Consider the following 16,076-nt stretch of genomic DNA (forward strand, 5'->3'; position numbering starts at 1 on the left):
ACAGGACAGTCAGAGGACATCGCAAGAGTCAACCTTAAATAAATATTAATTCAAACTTACCAATTTTAAAGGAGAACATATGCCAGTATGATTATTTTACTAAAACTATAAAATATATGTCTCAAGAGATTTTTAAAATAATAGTTTTGGTTGTGATTTTTGAAACATTCCAAAGTACAACCTAGAAATATGAACAATCTTAAGGATATAATCAAAAATGAAGCCAATTATTTCATGCTGTGTTTTTCTTACCTAGAATCTGAAATTTACAAGTGGTTACAATTACCTGGATTGTCTATTTAGACCACAGCTCCAGGGTGTACTAGGGCAGCAGACTGACAAATGAGTCGGGTTAAACAGCAAAGCATCACAAAGTTGCTTCAGACCATTCTTGAGCAATGAAATATGAGATGTGCACACAAGAGGTGATGATACTTAGTAGCTTTGGTGGACATCCAATCTTTTCTAGTAGTCTGAAGAGACCACGTCTGGTGACGAGGTCAAAGGCTTTGGTGAGATCAATGAAAGCAATGTAGAGGGGCATCTGTTGTTCACGGCATTTCTCCTGTATCTGACGAAGGGAGAACAGCATGTCAAAGGTCGATCTCTCTGCACGAAAGCCACACTGTGCCTCAGGGTAGACGTGCTCGGCCAGCTTCTGGAGCCTGTTTAGAGCGACTCGAGCAAAGACTTTCCCTACTATGCTGAGCAGGGAGATTCCACGGTAGTTGTTGCAGTCACCGCGGTCACCTTTGTTTTTATAGAGGGTGATGATATTGGCATCGCGCATGTCCTGAGGTACTGCTTCCTCGTCCCAACACAGGCACAGCAGTTCATGTAGTGCTGAGAGTATAGCAGGCTTGGCACTCTTGATTATTTCAGGGATAATGCTGTCCTTCCCAGGGGCTTTTCCACTGGCTAGAGAATCAATGGCATCACTGAGTTCCGATTTTGTTGGCTGTATGTCCAGCTCAGCCATGACTGGTAGAGGCTGGGCTGCATTGAGGGCAGTCTCAGTGACAACATTCTCCCTGGAGTACAGTTCTAGGTAGTGCTCAACCCAGCGGTCCATTTGTTTGCGTTGGTCAGTGATTATGTCCCCTGATTTAGATTTGAGGGGGGCGATCTTCTTGATGGTTGGCCCAAGAGCTCTCTTAATGCCATCATACATTCCTCTGATGCTTCCGGTGTCTGAGAACACAAGAAATAGGAGCAGGAGTAGATTATATGGCCCATCAAGCCTGCTCCGCCATTCAAAATGAGCATGGCTGATCATAGGATTCAACTCCACTTTCCTGCCTGCTTGACATATCCCTTGATCCCTGAGAGACCAAAAATCTGTCGATCCCAGCCTTAAATGTATTCAACGATGGAGCATCGAGCATCCACAACCCTCTGAGGTAGAGAATTCCAAAGATTCACAGCCCTTTGAGTGAAGTAATTTCTCCTCATCTCAGTCCTAAATGATTGGCCCCTTATCTTGAGACAGTGACCCTGTGTTTTAGATTCCCCAACCAGCAGAAACTATCTCAGTGTCTATCCTATCCAGCCCCTTCAGATTCTTGTATATTTCAATGAGATCACCTCTCATTCTGCTAAACTACAGACAATACAGGCCCAATTTACTTAGTCTCTCATCATAGGACAACCCCCTCATCCCAGGGACCAATCTGGAGAACCTTCACTGCACTGCCTCCAATGCAGGTATATCCTTTCTTAAATGTGGAGACCAAAACTGCACACGGATTCCAGATGTGGTCTGACCAAAACCCTATACAATTGTAGCAATACTTCCTTATTCCTGTACTGCAATCTCCTTGCAATAAAGGCCAACATGCCATTTGCCTTCCTAATTACTTGTTGTACCTACATGTTAACTTTCTGTGTTCCTTGTACAAGCACACCCAAGTCTCCTTGAACATCGACATTCACAAATTGCACACCTTTTAAAAAATATTCCGCTTTTTTATTCTTACGGCCAAAGTGCCTAACTTCATACTTCCCTACATTATACTCCATCTGCCATCTTGTTGCCCATTCACTTAACCTGTCTATATCTCTTTGTAGCCTCTCTGTGTCCTCCCCACAGCTTATCTTTCCACCTTTCGTTGAATCAGCAGCAAACTTAGATACATTACTCTCTGTCTCTTCATCTAGGTCATTATTATAGATTGTAAATAGCTGAGGCCTCAGCACTGATCCTTGTGCTACTCCACTATTTGCTGCCTGTCATCTTGAAAATGCCCCGTTTATGCCCACTCGTTGCTTCCGGTCTGTTAACCAATCATCTATCCATGCTAATATATTACCCCTAACTCCATGAGCCCTTGTCTTGTCAATTAACCTTTTGTGTGGCATCTTTTGCCTTTTGGAATCAGCTATACTACATCTACTGGTTCCCCTTTATCTACCCTACTAGCTACATCCTCAAAAAATTCTAATAAATTGTCAAACAGAAATTTCCTTTATTATAACGATGTTGACTTATTCTAATCATACTAAGCCTTTCTAAGTGCATTGTTAAGATTTCCGTAATAATAGATTCCAACATTTTCCCAATGACTGATGTTAGGCTACCCTCCTTTCTTGAAAAGCAGTGTAATGTTTGCAAACTTCCAATCTGATGGGACCATTCCCGAATCTAAGGAATTTTGGAAAATCATAGCTAGCACATCCACTATCTCTGCAGCTATCTTTTTTAGAACCCTAGGGTGTAGGCCATCAGGTCATGGAGATTTGTCAGATGTTAGTCCCTTAAATTTCTCCAATACTTCTTCTCTTCTGATATGAATTTCCTTAATTTCCTCACTCTTCTTGGCCTTTAGGTTACTGCCTATTTCTGATATGGAACTTGTGACTTCTATTGTGAAGACAGACACAAAATATTTGTTCAATGCCTTTGCCATTTCTTCATTCCCAATGTTAATTTCTCCTGTCTCTGCTTCCAAGAGACCAATATTTACTTTAGCTACTATCTTCCTTTTTATATACCTATAAAAGCTCTTCCAATTTGTTTTTATGTTACGAGCTAGTTTATTCTTGTATTCTATTTTTTCCTTTTTTATCAACTTTTTGGTGGCCCTTTGCTGATTTCTAAAACACTCCCAGTCCTCATATTTGCCAATCTTTTTTTGCAATTTCGTAAGCCTTTTCTTTTACTCTAATACTATCCTTAACTTCTGAGTGAGCCACAGATGGGTCTTTCTGACTGAATTTTTATTTTTCAAAGGAATGTATTTTTGTTGAACATTTTGAATTGTTTCTTTAAAGGTTTCTCACTGTTTATTTACCGCCACACCTTTTAGTCTATTTACCCAATTTACCTTAGCCAGTTCTCCCCTCATGCCTACATAATTAGGCTTTGTTTCAGTTGAAGATTCTTGTTTGTGATTGGATCATGTCACATTCAAACTTAACATGGAATTCAATGATCTCTGTTTCCCAGTGGGTCTTTTATTATGACATTGCTTATTAACCCTGCTTCATTACACAATACTAGATCTAAGATAGCTTTATCCCTAGTTGGCTCCATAACGTCAGTCCCAAAAACATTCTACAAACCCATCTTCTAGACCACTCCTGCCAATTTCGTTGACCCTGCCTATATGAAGATTAAAGTACCCCACAATTAATATATTACCTTTGATACAATCTCCAACAATTTCTTGTTTAGTGCTCTATTAAGTGGTATAACTACAGTTAGGGGGACTGTAAACTACTCCTACCACTGTTTTCTGATTCTTGCTATTCCTTATTTCTACCATTACTGATTCAACTTCATAATCTTTTGAGGCCAGATCCTTTCTCTATTGTCCGTATGTCATCCTTTACCATCAGTGCTACCCCTCCTCCTCTGCTATTCTGTCTGTCTTTCCGAAATATTGTGTACCCTGGAATATTTATTTTCCAACCTTGATCACCATGTAACCATGTCTTGTGATGGCGATTAGATCTAAATCATGTACCTTTATTTGTGCCACTAGTTCATCTATCTAATTGCAGATGCTTCGCGCGTTCAGATATAGAGCCTTAAATTTCATTTTTTGCATCTATTCCCTTCAATTACCTTATTTATGGATGTACAGTTTCTGTTAAACTCTCTGTCCCTTCCTGTCCCATTCTGCTTGTCTTTACCCACAATGCTATACTGTTCCGATGCCTTGGCCTTTCTCTTTGGATTTTTAAATCTCACCTCTCCCGAGCCCTCCTCCACTCTGTTAGTTCACAACCTCTAGTCTTATCTGCTGGCTCACTCTTGAGTTTGTACACTCTGTCCCTTCCTGTCACACCCTGATTATCATTATTCTAATTGCTATCTTGCTCTCTTGCCTTCTCTTCTCTCTTTAAATTATTACATCTTCCCTCACTTGATCTCTTACCCCCACTATTTAATTTAAAGCCCTTTCTACTGCCCTAGTTATACAACTCACCAGAACACTTGTCCCAGCATGGTTCAGATGTAAACCATCCCAACGGTATAGCTCCCACTTTCCCCAGTACTGGTGCCAATGCCCCATGAATCGAAACCCATTTCTCACACACCAATCTTTGAGCTACCCATTTAACTGTCAAATCTCATTTGCCCTATGCCAATTTGCTCATGGCTCAGGTAATAACCCAAAGATTGTTGCCTTTGAGATTCTGCTTTTTAATTTAGCCCCTTGCTGCTCATATTCCCTATGCAGAACCTCTTTCCTAGTCCTATCTATGTCATTGGTACTGGATCTTCCCCCTCTCACGGCAAGTTCCTCTCCAGCCCCAAGCACATATCCCGAACTCTGCCACTGGGTAGACAACACAGCCTTCTGGACTCTCACTCTTGGCTGCAGAGAATGATGTCTATCCCCGTGACTAGACTGTCCCCTACTATCACTGCATTCCTATTTAATCCCCCCATCTGAATGGCTTCCTGTACCATGGTGCCATGGTTACTTAGCTCTTCCACCCTGCAGCCCTTGCTCTCATCCATTCAAGCTGAAAGAACCTCAAACCTGTTGGACAATTGCAAGCATTGAGCCTCCTCCATTCTGCCTTCTCAATTCCCTTACCTGCCTCACTCACAGTCACATCCTCCTGTCCCTGACCACTGACCAAATCAGAAGACCCTATCCTATGGGGTGTGTCTGCCTCCTGGAACAAAGTGTCCAGGTAACTTTCCCCCTCTCTGATGCATCGCAGTGTCTGTAGCTCGGCCTCCAGCTCACTGATTCTGAGCCGAAGCTCCTCGGGCCACAGACACTTACTGCAGACATGTTTACCATGGTTCAAACTGGTGTCCACCAGCTCCCACATACTGCAGCTGCATCTCACGCAGCTGATATTATATAACTCATCTAAGCTTTGTAACATAGTAAGTTTGTACAATGTGCTAGAAGGAGGTGAGGGGGAACTGTTATATGCCTTGAGCTTTAAATCAAAACAAAGGCATCAATATCCTGGAATTACGCAGCAGTGAGCATGTGAAAGAGAAATGAAGTTGCTGGCCTCCACGCTGCATTTATCACCATTCGCAAAATAGGAATGTGCGCTTGTACAAGAAAAGCACATCTGTATATACTCTCTGATAAGGCAACCTATGTATAAAAACCCGACAAAGAGAAAAGACTGGTTAGCATTTCATATGCCTTCCATTCCTGGTGGAAGGTCTCATCTCAGATCTTAGCATGCATTTTACTCTTTCAACCATGGCTGAAGTGGTAGCACTCTTGCTTCTAAGTTTGAAGCTTTTAAGTTCAAATCCCACTTAGAGACTTGAGCACAAAAAACTAGACTGACACTTCAGTGCAGTACTGAGGGAGTGCTGCACTGTCAGAGATGCCTTCTGGATGAAAAATTAAACTGAGGCTCTGTCTCTTGACTTGGTGGATGTAAAACATCCCATGGCACCATTTCAAAGAAGAGCAGGGAAGTTATCTCTGATTCCCAGTCAATCTTTATCCCTCAGTCTACATGACTAAAAGATTTTCTGTTTGTGGGTGCTTGCTGTGTGCCATGTTTCCTACATTACAACAATTACTACATTTCAAAAGTACTTCATTGGCTATAAAGCCCTTTGAGACATCCTGAGATATTGAAAGTTGCTATATAAATGCAAGTGATGTTTCTTTCAAATACTGACTCATCTGCTTTGCATTTTATGATCTTAATTAAGAATCAATTGGTGTGTGTTCACAAAACAAAGCAATATTCTAGCTCAGTGTTCAGGTTGATTGTGAATCTCTTCATCTAGTCAATGTGCAGTGAGGCAATTGTTGGTTGGATAATGTTGTATTAATAGTCCACTGCCTTCATTATTGATGTCTTAATGATGAAAGCTTTGCCTCAAGTGTGAACCCATCAGTGAGATACTGATTGACCTATTGTGTCTTTCTAGCATGTTCTGTTTATAATTTGAACTTCTAAATTTAAAAAAAATCTCTAGTTTGAATCTAATGTGTTTTCATTACTTTATTCACAGAATTTGTGTGGACATCATTCATGTGATACTTTGGGAATGGCAGATGTGGGAACCATCTGTTCTCCTGAGCGCAGTTGTGCAATCATCGAAGATGACGGCCTCCACGCTGCATTTACAGTCGCTCACGAAATTGGTATGTGTACTTCTACAAAGAAATCTGTACATACTCCCAGATAAAGCAACCCATGTATAAGAACCCCATAAAGGGTTCAAAGGGACAAGTGTCTGTCATTGCTTGAGGATTTGTGATTTATTGTTATATGTATCAAGCTCAAGAGATAAATGGAGAGATGGATTGGCCCCCAATATGAAGGCATGGGAAGTAGCAAGGCAGTTTTTGAGCTATAATTTCCCACAGGCCCATCTATGGTTGCTTTGGAAAGGGATGTGTTAAGCAGTAGCCTGGTGCTTTCCCATAGGAAGAAAGAAAACGGTCATCGAGTCAGAGTATTTCACAGTACAAAGGAGACCATTCAGCCCATTGCAAGTATACTAGCTCTCTGAAAGGGCTATTCACCTAGTCCCTTTCCCCTGCCCTCTCGTCAAACCTTTTTAATTTTTTTCATTTTACAATATTTGTTTACTTCCCTGTTAAAAGTTGTTGTGGATTATGTGAATATCACTGTATCTGGTAGGCTATTCAACATCCTAATAATGCGCTGCGTGTTAAGAAATCTTGCAGTTCCTCTTTTCATTGTATTGGTGACAATCTGGGTCAGTGCTTGACACATCAATCAGTGGAAATAGATTTTTCCAACTTACATCATCAAAACCTGTCATAATTTTGAACGTCTGTATAACCTTCTTTGTTGTAATGAAATGACCCCAAGTTTCTCTCATCGCTCTCCATAACTAAAGCCTCTCCTCCATAATATCACCTTAATTCATCTCTTCTGCACCCTCTTCATGATCTGAACAAAGGGAGTGGTGCCCTACGACCACTTCTGTAAATTTGAATCTGGTTCCAGAGAATAGGATTGGGCAAGGACTGTGGGAGCAGATGCCTTTCCAGCCTCTCAGACGGCAATGGTGCCAGAAGATCCATTGAACAGGACTAACATCCATGGTGCTGGGCACCAATTAAGTTTGAAAAGAGTGTCGATGAGATAAATCAAGAAGCAGTGCTTAGGTGATGCCTTGCTTGGGTTTTGAAGTGGGATTGTTTATCAAGAAGGCATTTGATAGTTTAAATAGTGAAATTATGTTTAAACTCAACTGTTTAAGGCATCTAATCAGAGAATACTTGTGTTTTAATATAACTACTTCTTGTTGATCAAAGGACATCTCCTGGGACTGTCCCATGATGATTCCAAGTTTTGTGAGGAGTCTTATGGCTTGACTGAAGATAAACGGCTAATGTCTTCCATTCTAACCAGCATCGACTCCTCCAAACCATGGTCCAAGTGCACTTCTGCTACAGTAACAGAGTTCTTTGATGACGGTCATGGTACGTATACTCGCAGATGTGCTAATAACAGTCCATTGACTATACCCCTCCTTTTATGTTGTATTATTGAGTAGCTCTTGTGTTTTAATATTAGTCATGTATCAAACCTATTATAGCCTATGCCAGCAGAGCACAATCGCACTCCTGTTGCCCAACATGACCAGTTCTACAATGGCTCAGTTGGTCAGTCATGATGCTGTCACCTGTGGATCAGTTGGTAGCACTTTTGGCTCACAGTCAGAAAATTGTGGGTTCAAGTCCCACTCGTGAGATTTGAGACTTAAATCTGGGCTAACACCACAGTGCAGTACTGAGGGAGTGCTGCACTGTTAGCGGTGCCATCTTTCAGATGAGACATTAAATCAAGGTCCAAACCTGCTCTCTAAGGCAGAAATAAAACATACTATGGTACTATTTTGAAGAACAGGAGAGTTATCCCACATGTCCTGGCCAATATTTATCCCTCAATCTAACATCTCTAAAACATATGATCTGGTCATTATCACATTGCTGTTTGTGGGAGCTTGCTGTGCACAAAATTGGCTGCAATGTTTTCCTACATTACAACAGTAACTACACTTCAAAAGTGCTTCATTGGCTGTAAAGCACTTTGGGACATCCTGTTGTGAAAGGTGCTATATAAATGCAAGTTTTTATTTCTTTTACTGAGCCATCCAGACCAAGAATATCCTAGGTTTGACCTCTGGTCTGTGTTGTGATGCTGATCGCAAGTGAGGCCCTAGGCCCCTGGTCTGTTTAGAGGTGGAAATCAGATGGGATCCAGCTGCTGATCACTCTCTGGTGACATCCTTACTGGGAAATCTCTGTGGGCCTTGATGAGAGCATGATCAGATTCAGCTGTGTCGCCTCCCCCAACAAAAAAGCCTGCCAGAATTTTTTTTGTAGGTTCATGCATGAAGAACGACCAGAGGCCAGCATGCATCAGCACCTTAGGAGAGGGAAGGAAAACTGGAAGGAAAGGCCAAAGAAAGCATAAAGTAAAATTAGTGCAAATTGTGGTGCAAACAGAATTAGAAGGAAATGCCTCAATCATAGCTCAGTAGTTTATTTATTGCAATGTTCCAAAGAGAAAGTATGACCGAACAAACTTGCATTGATATGTAGGCTTATTACATCTCTCAGGATGCCTCAAAATGCTTCACAACCAGTGAGTTACTTTTTGAAATGTAGTCAATGTTGTTGTATGATTAAACATGGCAGCTAATTCTACACAGCAAAGTCCCACAAACAGAAAGTGAGATGACTCACCAGTCAAGCTGTTTTTTTTGGTCGTGTTGCTTGAGGGAAAAATATTGGCCAGGGCACTGTCTTCTTCAAATAGCACCTTGGGACGTTTATCGTCCATGGACGAGGTAGATAGGGTCTTCGTTTAACATCTCAACTAAGTCTTGGAGGTTAGATTGCACAATGAATTAGAACATGGGGAATAAATCTGGACATTCTAAATCAATTCTCCAGTGTGTGTAATTACAACTGGTAATTCAGCACAGTCTCATTCATGAGCACCACAAGGAAGCCTAAGGTAGGGAATGGAAGTAATAGAACACAACAGGGGCAGCAAGGAGGGAGGATAATCTAGGATTGAAACAGATGTAGAGCAGAAGAAGCTTTACTTGACATCTAAGCCATGCTACTGCCCTGGAAGTGGCTGATGTTGACAGAACAGGAAAATACTACTTTCAAGCATAGATCTCCATCACTTCACAAGGACATTGGCTGCTTTGACTATACTAGAGTCAATGATGCTACGTCTTGAAATGAATAAGTCTGGGCCTTTTCACCTATGTAGTTTAGTGAGACACTGTCAAGTTACTAAGTGGATGACATTTGCTTGTCGCTGTTATAATGACACATCTTTTTAATCATTCAGAGATGAATGAGATTGCACTGAGCTTCCTTTATTCCAATTTCCCCCCATCCTCTCCTGATCCTCACTGAGGAGTACAGTTCCTCAGGCACCAGCTCTGGTAACTCACCCAAGTGCCTATTCTTGTGTGTGAGTCAACATTTGACCGTGGGGAGAAATAGCAGTTGCCAGTCAGCTAATCTGTGTGTTTATATGACACACACAAGCACACACATATGTATATGCTCATATATGCTCATGTGCACACACACACACACACAAAACAATATTTTGCCTCTCCATTCAGTTCAGTGGCACTGAGGCTAAATGTAGCAACTGCCCTGGACTGAAATTAGCTAACAGCACAAGATCAAAGCAGGAACTCAGTGACACTCTACCGGGGAAGCTAGTTTACATTGAACTTTTTAGTTGTTTTGAAGTGACATGATCTCTTTGTAGGAGATGTATGCGCGTGTGAGTATCTTATATTATGGTGTGCTGATTGCTTTCCTTTCTAGGGGATTGTCTCCTTGATCCTCCAAAGAAGCCCCTCCGTGTACCTGAGGAGCTGCCAGGGCAGAGCTACGATGCTGTCCGTCAGTGCAAGCTGGCTTTCGGGCCCGAGTACACAGTGTGCCCGGGGATGGATGTGTGTTCCCGCCTGTGGTGTGCCGTTATCCGTCAGGGGCAGATGGTGTGCATGACCAAGAAGCTGCCCGCAGTGGAAGGGACGCCATGCGGCAAGGGGAGGATCTGTCTCCATGGGAAATGCGTGGACAAAACCAAACGGAGGTATTACTCGGTGAGTGGCAGCATCGATCGCAGAGCGTGAACTTTCAATTCCTCGCATTCAGATGTCAGATTCCACTCCTGACCTGGGTGTGTGTGTGTACCTGTAGTGAGGATATGATCTTATGCATTCACCTCATGTCCCCTTTATGTGTTGTTATTTCTATTGTGATATGGTATGCTGCCCTGGGATATGAGGGATTGAAGGCAGCAAATCTCAGGCAGCAATAGGCCCAGCGGTCTATGTTATTCCAGCGCCAGCCCAGGACCAAGAGTGCAGCTGAGAAAGACGCTGGTGCCTCATTCCAATGGAAATAAAGCGAGTAAGCAAGAGAACAAACGGTCTGTTTCATTCCGATGTCGTAACGCAAAAGCTATTTTCCCACAGATCCCTTTTGATGTTGGCTGCCAAGCAGTAGTTGGTTTCCTCCAGTTCTCGAAGAATTAAAAAAAAAAGTCATCCGAGTATTTTCATAAAAAGAGCATTCGCTGGTCGCGGCGCTCAGTGAGACTGCAACCTGCCCTGTGAATATCTGTCCGGGTTCAGTGCTTTGTGGCCCTGAAATTATACAATGGCTTACTTGCATGTGAGCACTTAACGTTTAGAATAAATAAGTTAGCGCTACCTGTTCCATAGCGAAGAGCAGAGGTTCAGACAAATGCATAAAATGTGCATGCACTACACCTATGGCATAATTTCAGGTCCTAAAAGTGCAATGAATAGATATATAGGGTTCAAATTAGTGCATTTTGCAAGTGTTGACATTTTAGATTAAGCTCTCCCGCTAGTTCAGCGGATAAATTAACTAAGTGGGATAGGGAGGGAAGCCTCAAGCCAGGCTTTGGATGTTGAGCAAGAGCCAGATCTAGCAGGACAGGTTGAGAGCACGGTTAATAAAGCATACAAAGAGAAGGCTGAGAGGTGATTTGATAGAGGTATTCAAACTCATGAAGGGGCTGGACAGAGTGGATAGGGAAAAACATTTCCAACTCGTGGAAAATGAGAGGGCACAGATTTAAAGTGATTGGCAAAGAAGCAAAAGCGACATGAGGAAAAACTTCTTCACGCTGTGAGTGAGTAGGATCTATAATGCACTGCCTGAGAGTGCGGTGGAGGCAGGTTCAATTGAGGCTTTCAAAAGGGAATTAAACTGTTATATGAAAAGGAAGAATCTGCAGGGTTACGGGGAGAAGACGGGGAAATGGCACTAAGTGAATTGCTCATTCGGAGAGCTGGTGGGGACACAATGGGCCACACTGCAGTACCTCTCATTAAGTGATCATGATGGTAATACCATCCTGTTCTTGTGCCAGTAAAGTTGAAAAATGTCCTATTGAAAATCCTATAGACACTGAAGCATTGTTGAGACATTGTTAACTCTGCCAAATTGTAATGGCTTTCTATGATTTACATTTGTTGTTCCTTATGTTATAGGCCTCGGCTAATGGAAACTGGGGGTCGTGGGGTTCCTGGGGACAGTGCTCACGGACATGTGGAGGGGGAATACAGTTTGCCCGTCGCCACTGCAACAATCCTGCTCCCAGATACAATGGAAAATACTGTGTGGGGAAGCGCGCCATCCATCGATCTTGCAATGTGACACCGTGTCCACAAACTGGTACGTCTATCCTACCACCCCTCTTCATGTAGAGATAAACTACATCCATCAGGCACAATGTTTTTGGTCGATTTTCTCTCCTTCCCCTTCCTTGCCCAAGTCGCCTTCCTGAATACATGATATCTATGGGCTATTTGTCTATCAAAGGCGTCATTGCTGAATCTGATCCCATCTTATACCCAAGTGCACTTGCCAGTAAGGTCACTGTATTGTGATCAACACAGGAACCCTGGCTAATTTCCAACCTTCCCCCCAATCCCTCCAACCCCCACTTCACACACTCCCCAGCCCAGGGGCACTGTGGCCTATTGTAGTGTCTTATCTGTTACTCCAAATAAGATCTGTCAATTTACCACAAAGCAAGGATTGAATTTGGGACTTTTTTTGGTCCGCGTGTCTTAGTGCTACAGTCGGTGGTGCCTGTACCCACTAAGCCTTTAGGTTATCTTTCAAGAATTTTTAATAACAAAATTAACTAGAGGAACACTAAACCTATTGTCAAAAAATTATAAACAGTTGGTATGACCTGGGTTTTTCTCATTAAGGTACTTAGGAGCCCTAGCTAGGCTGATATAGGGAACTGATCATAATATTGGTTCATCAACATTGACTCATTCCTTCTCACCAGACTGTCTGTCTATATATTCAATAACATCCCACCCATGGAGGCAGAGTAACATTCAAATTCAGATCTCATTTTGTTCTATCCCATTAACTTCCATCATCTCCAGCTCTACCAGCACTCCTACCTTTCTTTATCTGCTACGCATCAGTTTCCTGATGTCATTCTTGTTGAAATTGCCTCCTTTTTCAGTCCTCTGAGCAGTGATGCATCCTTAGAAACTTTAATGCACATATTAATTCTTTCTTCACTGTTTTCCTTCCTCAATCTGATCCTCAAAATTAAGCCTTGCCCTACGAGATGACATTGGAGTAACAGGTAAATTTGGCTACATCGAAAGCAAAATATCACTGCTTAGGTCTGCTAAACCATTTCTGATGGTGAGCAGCCATGTTGGTCATTCACCACAGACATTCTAAACTGCAGCCCACTGTTTGAGTTTGTGGAGGTGACTGTTGTTGTACTAAGCAGAGACTAGTCTTAGTTATTATACTCCTGGCCTCTTGGATTCTGTTCCAAAAAACATTTTACTTCATTATTTCTTTCTTTGCCTTTAATAGGCTCTTAATAACCTTTCTCTTGACCTGTGCCTTTGGTCTGATTCCCTGTCCAACTAATTTACAAGATCACATAGGAAATGCAGATGAGGATGGCCATTCAGCCCACCATAGCACATCTATATGGAAAAGCCTAGCTCCCCCAATTCTTTCACTTCTTGTTTTTGTACCTATCTCTTCTCCCTAATGCTCTGAGATACTCATTACATTAAAAAAAACCATTGGGTGTCTTTAACTTGATAATCCTTGAGTAATCAAAATGTTTTTTTAAAGTTGCTCACATTTGTCAACTACCTTCCCCCTTTTCTCAACAGATAAGGCGGCACAGTGGCGCAGTGGTTAGCACCGTAGCCTCACAGCTCCAGGGACCCGGGTTCAATTCTGGGTACTGCCTGTGCGGAGTTTGCAAGTTCTCCATGTGACCGTGTGGGTTTTAACTAAGTGCTCCAGTTTCCTCCCACTGCCAAAAGATTTGCAGGTGATAGGTAAATTGGCTGTTGTAAATTGCCCCTAGGTAGGTGGTAGGTCAATATAGTGGTGGTGGGTCAATATAGATGGGTGGTTGTTGGTTGGCACAGACTTGGTGGGCTGAAGGGTCTGTTTCAGTGCTGTATCTATAAATAAAAATAAGTGTTAGGACCAGGTAAGAAAGGGGTCTAGGGTTCCCTCTCAGCTTTCACCTGGTCTTACCACAACAGGGTTTAATTTTAAACACACTTTTTTTTTTAGCTCCCCATTAGCGAATACTTATTCACCAACTTCCAATTATAAGGCAAAGAAACTAACCAAACAGGTTTTCTTAGGTTTAAAGAAAAAAGGTTGAACTTTATTAAACTTAAACTCTAATTCAGTTAACGCCTACAGATACACAACGAGCCCATGCTAGCATGCTTACGCGATACATGCATTCAGATAAACACAGAAAAGAGCAGAAAAAATAAAGTGGAAAAGTTTGAGGCAATATCTGAATATGGTTTTGGTTACTGTTCTTCGAACCCGCTGTAAAGTCTTGATTGTAGGTAGGTCTTGCTTTTCATTGGGGCCCAGTATTCTTCTTAAACCTTGTTCGATGTAGGCGACTTTTCTCTCTTGAAGTTCATGCCTCCTCATTGGGTCCAGAGGCTTGTGAGAAAGAGATAGCAGCAGACAGGAGAGCTCTTCTCACTCCAGGAGCAAAACAGTCTTTTCTTCAGTTCAAACTCTTTGTACAATTCAGAAAAACCCAGGTTGACAAGCAGGTTAGTCATGTGACTAGCTGGTCTGACCATTTTTGTTTGTGGATTCTCTTGTCTTAGCCGACCCTGGACTATCTCTTACACACAATACCTGGTGCTCAAAGTCCATTGTGGGTTAAATTGGAGCAGGAATAGCCCCTTTGTCCTCCAAGCACTGTCTGTTAGTATGCAAATGTTCTTCATCCAAGTCTGGCAGCCTTTGTAACAGGCCTTCTCTTCTTCCCAGCAACAATTTGAATTTTAATGTCCATACAACAAAATTAATATGCCTCATTCTTGGCAGGTGGGGGCCCAGCATGACATAAGACAAGATATGTTGAGGTCCTGAGCTACCAGATCCCTAAAATTGACCTGTGCTAAGGTATTTGATGTCAGACATGGCAAGAGCAGGGCTGTTAGAATTGGACTTGGTATCCTTGAACCAGGGAAGGAAAAACAGCCAATGACTGCTCCTGGAAAATGTACATATGGACATTAGATAAAGACATGATTGGGCTTACCTCCACGCCTTGCTCCATCAATTGAATAGCCAATGATACATAATGAATGAAAGACATATTTGTTTCACGTGTCTCATATTTGGCTGAAAAAGCTCAAATGCTTCACGTGCACTGATTTCCCTATTACACAAGCTAGTGCAGCTGCCATTTTGCACATTGTAAGATCCCACAGACAGTAGAAATGAAAGATTAGTTAAGTTTTTGTTGGTGGTATTGGTTGACGGAGAAATTTTGTCTAGGATTGCAGAACTCCTTGCCTTCTTTGAATAAGGTCATGAGATCGCTAATGTTTCTCAATATGAAGAGACAGGATCTCAGTTTAATGTCTCTTTAACAATCTCTGGCAACACAGAACTTCCTCAATACTGTATTGGAGTGTCAAACCAGATTGTATTCAAATCCCGTAGTGGATCTTGAACCCATGACCTTCTGAGACTAGAGTGCTACCACATGACATTTGTGTCCTTGACCGCTTGGGATAGCGATTCATGGAACCATACTAATTGAACAGGAATTTCCTGTGAACTTCTCCTGCTCAGCCACCATCACTTTGCCAGAAGTGTTGCGAAAACCCCTCAGACTCAGTTGCAGGAATTTACGGTAAAAGAGCAGGAGGAGCACTGAGGAAATTCCTGACCATCATCTGCATGGGTACAGGAGAGAAAACGGACCAAAAAAATTTCAAGCAATTTATCCTTTAAGCTTTAGCATCAGCCTGCTTGGAACATATTCAAGCTATCTCGCCAATATTTCAGGAATGTCTCTCCAGATGAGATTTACAAACAAACGCCACGTGTAGTTAACCAGCTCATTTGCAACAGTATGGGCATATCCAATACTAAAGAGATAGAGAATTTCTAACTGTCACTTGTCAACTAGACACTGTGAGTGGCATTCCAACAGGGCAAGGGAGGTGACAAGGGAAACAGCCAGTTCTCTCGCTCTAGATGTTCCCGTGGCCTTCTGACAGAGTTCGGGATACC

At 42.2% G+C, this 16,076-nt stretch overlaps 1 protein-coding gene across 1 annotated transcript in view; it reads left to right on the plus strand.

The window, feature by feature from the left end:
* The window catches only part of LOC137374709 (A disintegrin and metalloproteinase with thrombospondin motifs 5), a 42,275-nt gene that overhangs the window by 8,986 nt on the left and 17,213 nt on the right, over positions 1-16,076 (plus strand). The window contains exons 2-5 of the mRNA XM_068041248.1: positions 6,458-6,590; positions 7,737-7,904; positions 10,290-10,573; positions 11,996-12,179. Coding sequence (XP_067897349.1) covers positions 6,458-6,590; positions 7,737-7,904; positions 10,290-10,573; positions 11,996-12,179 — 769 coding nt within the window. The remainder of the gene's footprint in view (positions 1-6,457; positions 6,591-7,736; positions 7,905-10,289; positions 10,574-11,995; positions 12,180-16,076) is intronic.

The sequence above is a fragment of the Heterodontus francisci genome, chromosome 10 (genome assembly GCF_036365525.1).
Source record: "Heterodontus francisci isolate sHetFra1 chromosome 10, sHetFra1.hap1, whole genome shotgun sequence".
Taxonomy (NCBI): Eukaryota; Metazoa; Chordata; class Chondrichthyes; order Heterodontiformes; family Heterodontidae; genus Heterodontus; species Heterodontus francisci.